Source organism: Bolinopsis microptera, chromosome 7, assembly GCF_026151205.1.
Source record: "Bolinopsis microptera isolate Bmic1 chromosome 7, MBARI_Bmic_1.0, whole genome shotgun sequence".
NCBI classification, from domain to species: domain Eukaryota; kingdom Metazoa; phylum Ctenophora; class Tentaculata; order Lobata; family Bolinopsidae; genus Bolinopsis; species Bolinopsis microptera.
The window spans coordinates 10,942,858-10,949,204 of NC_087078.1; the positions used below are offsets into that span (position 1 = coordinate 10,942,858).

The following is a 6,347-nucleotide window of genomic DNA, read 5'->3' on the forward strand; positions in this document are numbered from 1 at the left end:
AGTTCTCTTTACGTATTATAGAACGTTTTATTTTGAGGCTTTAAAGGTAGATTTGAAAAGTGAACATTTCAGTTTTAAAGGTATCTTGACACACAGGTGCAGACTGCAGTCTGGCTTTTGTTGGGGTACAGGTCGGGTACATAGTCGGATACAGGTCGGATACAGGTCGGGTACAGGTCGGGTACATGGTCGGATACAGGTCGGGTACAGGTCGGGTACAGGTCGGATACATGTCGGATACAGGTCGGGTACCCGGTACAGGTCGGGTACAGGTCGGGTACAGGTCGGGTACATGTCGGGTACATGGTCGGGTACGTGGTCGGGTACAGGTCGGGTACAGGTCGGGTACAGGTCGGGTACATGGTCGGGTACAGGTCGGGTACAGGTCGGGTACAGGTCGGGTACATGGTCGGATACATGGTCGGGTACAGGTCGGGTACAGGTCGGGTACACCGGTACAGGTTGGGTACAGGTTGGGTACATGGTCGGGTACATGGTCGAATAGAGGTCGGGTACAGGTCGGGTACAGGTCGGATACAGGTCGGGTACAGGTCGGGAACAGGTCGGATACAGGTCGGGTACAGGTCGGGTACTGGTCGGGTACAGGTCGGGTACAGGTCGGGTACAGGTCGGGTACAGGTCGGGTACAGGTCGGGTACAGGTCGGGTACAGGTCGGGTACAGGTCGGGTACAGGTCGGATACAGGTCGGGTACATAGTCGGGTACAGGTCGAATACAGGTCGGGTACAGGTCGGATAGAGGTCGGATACAGGTTGGGTACAGGTCGGGTACAGGTCGGATAGAGGTCGGGTACAGGTCGGGTACAGGTCGGATACAGGTCGGGTTCAGGTCGGGTACAGGTCGGGTACAGGTCGGGTACAGGTCGGATACAGGTCGGGTACTATACTGGTCGGGTACAGGTCGGATACAGGTCGGATACATGGTCGGGTACAGGTCGGGTAAAGGTCGGGTATATGGTCGGGTACAGGTCGGGTACAGGTCGGATACAGGTCGGGTACAGGTCGGGTTCAGGTCGGGTACAGGTCGGGTACAGGTCGGATACAGGTCGGGTACAGGTCGGTTACAGGTTGGGTACAGGTCGGGTACAGGTCGGGTACAGGTCGGGTACAGGTCGGGTACAGGTCGGGTACAGGTCGGATACAGGTCGGGTACATAGTTGGGTACAGGTCGAATACAGGTCGGGTACAGGTCGGATAGAGGTCGGGTACAGGTCGGGTACAGGTCGGATACAGGTTGGGTACAGGTCGGGTACAGGTCGGATAGAGGTCGGGTACAGGTCGGGTGCAGGTCGGATACAGGTCGGGTTCAGGTTAGGTACAGGTCGGGTACAGGTCGGGTACAGGTCGGATACAGGTCGGGTACAGGTCGGGTACAGGTCGGATACAGGTCGGATACATGGTCGGGTACAGGTCGGGTACAGGTCGGGTACATGGTCGGGTACAGGTCGGGTACAGGTCGGATACAGGTCGGGTACAGGTCGGGTTCAGGTCGGGTACATGTACAGGTCGGATACAGGTCGGGTACAGGTCGGTTACAGGTTGGGTACAGGTTGGGTACATGGTTGGATAGAGGTCGGGTACAGGTCGGGTACAGGTCGGGTACAGGTCGGGTTCAGGTCGGGTACAGGTCGGGTACAGGTCGGGTACAGGTCGGGTACAGGTCGGATACAGGTCGGGTACAGGTCGGGTACAGGTCGGATACAGGTCGGATACAGGTCGGGTACAGGTCGGGTACAGGTCGGGTACATGGTCGGGTACAGGTCGGGTACAGGTCGGATACAGGTCGGGTACAGGTCGGGTTCAGGTCGGGTACAGGTCGGGTACAGGTCGGATACAGGTCGGGTACAGGTCGGTTACAGGTTGGGTACAGGTCGGGTACAGGTCGGGTACAGGTCGGGTACAGGTCGGATACAGGTCGGGTACAGGTCGGATACAGGTCGGGTACATAGTCGGGTACAGGTCGAATACAGGTCGGGTACAGGTCGGATAGAGGTCGGGTACAGGTCGGGTACAGGTCGGATACAGGTTGGGTACAGGTCGGGTACAGGTCGGATAGAGGTCGGGTACAGGTCGGGTGCAGGTCGGATACAGGTCGGGTTCAGGTTAGGTACAGGTCGGGTACAGGTCGGGTACAGGTCGGATACAGGTCGGGTACAGGTCGGGTACAGGTCGGATACAGGTCGGATACATGGTCGGGTACAGGTCGGGTACAGGTCGGGTACATGGTCGGGTACAGGTCGGGTACAGGTCGGATACAGGTCGGGTACAGGTCGGGTTCAGGTCGGGTACAGGTCGGATACAGGTCGGGTACAGGTCGGTTACAGGTTGGGTACAGGTTGGGTACATGGTTGGATAGAGGTCGGGTACAGGTCGGGTACAGGTCGGGTACAGGTCGGGTACATGGTCGGGTACAGGTCGGGTACAGCTCGGATACAGGTCGGGTACAGGTCGGGTACAGGTCGGGTACATGGTCGGGTACATGGTCGGATACATGGTCGGGTACAGGTCGGGTACAGGTCGGATACAGGTCGGGTTCAGGTCGGGTACAGGTCGGATACATGGTCGGGTACAGGTCGGGTACAGGTCGGATACAGGTCGGGTACATGGTCGGGTACAGGTCGGATAGAGGTTGGGTACAGGTCGGGTACAGGTCGGGTACAGGTCGGATACAGGTCGGGTACAGGTCGGGTACATGGTCGGATACATTTTGGGTACAGGTCGGGTACAGGTCGGGTACAGGTCGGGTACAGGTCGGGTACAGGTCGGATACAGGTCGGGTACATGGTCGGGTACAGGTCGGGTACATGGTCGGGTACAGGTCGGGTACAGGTCGGTTACAGGTCGGGTACAGGTCGGGTACAGGTTGGGTACATGGTCGGGTACATGGTCGGATACATGTCGGGTACAGATCGGGTACAGGTCGGGTACAGGTCGGATACAGGTCGGGTACCCGGTACATGTCGGGTACATGTCGGGTACAGGTCGGGTACAGGTCGGGATGTGTCCCGTGTGTTAGGATATCTTGTTAAATATTTGGTGTGCAATTAACGGTTAACATATCCATTTGTTCCTTAATTTCCGAGCGTTTTGTTTCAGTAAAAATTGAATTGATATATATATAAATATAAATATAATTAATATAAATTATGAAATTATTTTCTAACCTACTGCTTTTTGTCGTAGGAATAAACAATTGTTTTACTGAATTAACTTCTAAATAAATTCACGCCAAAATAAAAATCTCCTCATCACGAGTAATTGATACAATACCAAATTATCATGACAATACTGTGTCTAAACATCTCTAAACAATGAAGACAGTAATGTACGATTAAATTTCATTAATTATTGTTCGTTACTACAGTGAGACAGTCCGTGAGTCCGCGTCAGTCTTCATCCCCTTGATTCTCTCCTTACTGGAATTATTTACATTTTTGCCGGATTGTCATCTGTTCCCTCTGTTGTCGGGATCTCAAAATAAACCAGGTGTTTAAAATTGAAATAAATGTATACTCAGGCCCTTCACACTTTGTTTAGTTCTAATGTACCGTCACAATAGTGACATTAATATATAACTAGAACTTGCTTCAACGTTAAAAATAAATCTACCTTAGTATCGTTAATTTAGTGTTATCTTTAAAAGCATAGCTTCCAGGTTCCCATTATCTGGTTCCCATTATCAGTCCTTTTTGGTAGACAGGAGATCAGTCTCTATTAGACTCGGTAATTGACCGGAAATGAAGTGGGAATAATGTTGGTAATAACGTTGGTAATGTAATGTAATGTAATGCTACCTGCCACAAACTTCCACTAATTTACACCCTACAAGTGTAAGAGGGGTGTGGACTGGACACGCAGAGGTGTAATGTGATACCCTGGTAGTGTAGCAAATGTGTAGAGTGCAGCAGTTCAACTACTCTCCCTTTACTTGCCTCCTGTTTTAAGCGATGTCACTGTGTTTATAGTGTAACATTTGACAGATGTAATGTGATACCGGGTATCATGATGGTAGCTTGTAGCCTGATCATGTAGAGATGCAGATGACTACTGACTACTCTCCGTTTACTTCTGTTTTGTGTGTTTAGTTCTGCATTATAAGTAGTAAGGTGTGTCAAGTAGTATGATGTAATGCGTGTGTTTAGTAGTGTACTTAGTAGTATGTTTACTAATAACTTGTTCCGCTTAGAACCCAGATCCATTCCGTATTTCGCTCAGTCACATTGTTCGTTTTATTTAAAGCTAGTGATATTTATACGAGAGGAATCATTTAGAGCTATTCAGTGTTGAACTATCTAACTGACTAACTTATACAATCTACTGTTATAAATCTAGAACTACTTAATTTTTAATGATTCCCTGTGTTTTCGTCTCTCAGTCCTCACTCCTCAGCTTCTTCATTACTTGACATTGGATTAGTTTTTGATTTTTAGTTTTTGAGTTCATATATTAGCGCTAAACTTAACATTTGCTGTGAAAACCCTACAGATTTCTAAATTGGCGTACTTTTCCGTGTCCACTGTCCCATGAATATTGAAAATTACAAGTACTCATTTTAAGATTATATACACAGCAGAAGAATTATAAGAATTGTTAAAATTAGTATAAATCATAGTCTCCTATGTAGTATGTACAATGCACAATGCAGGCTTTAATCGCTTTACACTTGTACAGTTTACAGCTGGTATACGTTCCATATTGAATTCTATTTCTTACTATACCAGAGAACTTTAAGAACCGGTGCATACTGCAGTTTCTACGTTGCACTTTTAGAAACTATGTCATTGCAACGTTTTCAACACACGTTAAAGATTCCGTACAATGTCTCTGGTACGTGACTGGTCATTACTCATAGTCACTACTCACTACCGGCTTGTGTGAGAACTAGAGAAATTGTTAAATATACATTTCGTTACTTTTACTGCCCCTGCAGTGCCCCAGTGTAATGTGTAGCTCTTTTTTTCTTCTTAACTGTTGACCGAGTTCTGCAGCCGGTTCCCCAGAAAGAAACTTACGCTAGCGCTCCACTCCAGCACTACCAGAATTACATTTAAATACCAACTGCTCCTTCATAATATTTTGTATCATTTCTCAAAAAAGTCACACTTTCTGTGGTACACCCTGTATATGTGTGGTACTACTCAAAGTTACAGTAAAAGAAAGGTGGCAGGAATAACAGGATCATTGCAGCTCCCTCTTCCTCCACTCCAGATATGACAAGCATGAAATTATATTACATAAATGCCAACACGTTTAATTGGCATGGTAAATTGGTAATTTTCTGGACTTCAGTACCATACATTTTTTGAACAGTTTTGTTGTTCGTGATGTGTACGCTGTTAGGCTTGATCCATGTTTCTCCTTTTACAAAATAGCTATATTTGCCAGGCATATTTCCTTCACTCAAATTCTCAATTAATTAGTAAATTCTGTTTAATCTACCGCTGTTTACCATGCACCGCCATTTGCAAGGCAGTGGCGTGGTAACTTGTTCCATTTCATTTAACTGCTCTTCAATCCGAGGTTAATTGTTAGGAAGAATATATATCTTATATCTGGCTTGATCTATAGGGATTGTGTAAATATATTTAAACGATATAAAAAATACGAACTTTAAAAGGCACACGAGTTCTGTATACACAGCATTGGATTGCTGCTTTCAGTTTACAGAGATTCCTTGAAATTTAGGGATATAAATAGTCACAAGTTTACACTATTGACCTTGTATGCGACCAAGGGAAACTGCTCTTTTCAAGTTTTCAAGCAAAGGAAACTGTTCAAAGTTTCAATGTAACTGCAATCTACATCATATTCATGTTATAAAAAGATTTTAATCAAAAATTCAAAATGTAAATCTGAGGCAATACAAAATTAGTGCTTATATCCCTTATATTATTAACTTTTAATTATGAAATAGCTAAACAAAATTAGTTCATAATCACAATAATAAAAATGAACATACGACGGAAAACTATTCTAGAAAACTATTCTAGAAAACTATTCTAGAAAACTATACAACCCTAAAAATACAATACTAAAATAGTAATACTGTACACGAATCCATAAAATGAACGTGACATTGTGCAATGTAAATTGTGCACTGTGCATTGTGCATTGTGTATTGTGCATTGTGCATTGTGCATTGTGCATTGTGCATTGTGCATTGTGCAGCAGTGAACAAGGATTGTGATTTCAAGAAGTGTAGTGTGTTGTCGTGTCTGTGGTGTTAAGCGAAAATAGCGGGAGTTCTAATTTGTATTGACCAACGAGGAGTGAGAAACGTGGGAGCTAAATATGGTTTGATTGAGGTGGATACTGTGCAGTATAGTT

The 6,347-nt window shown here is 46.0% G+C and overlaps 2 protein-coding genes across 2 annotated transcripts; both read right to left on the reverse strand.

Moving 5' to 3' along the window:
- Positions 1–27: 27 nt before the first annotated feature.
- On the reverse strand, positions 28–942 carry LOC134818689 (uncharacterized). Its single transcript, XM_063828329.1, has one exon. The coding sequence runs from the start codon at positions 940–942 to the stop codon at positions 28–30; it is 915 nt and encodes a 304-aa protein (XP_063684399.1).
- Positions 943–2,123: 1,181 nt separating this feature from the next.
- LOC134818690 (salivary glue protein Sgs-3-like) lies at positions 2,124–2,990 on the reverse strand. The gene has a single exon (XM_063828330.1). The coding sequence runs from the start codon at positions 2,988–2,990 to the stop codon at positions 2,124–2,126; it is 867 nt and encodes a 288-aa protein (XP_063684400.1).
- Between the last annotated feature and the right edge of the window lie 3,357 nt (positions 2,991–6,347).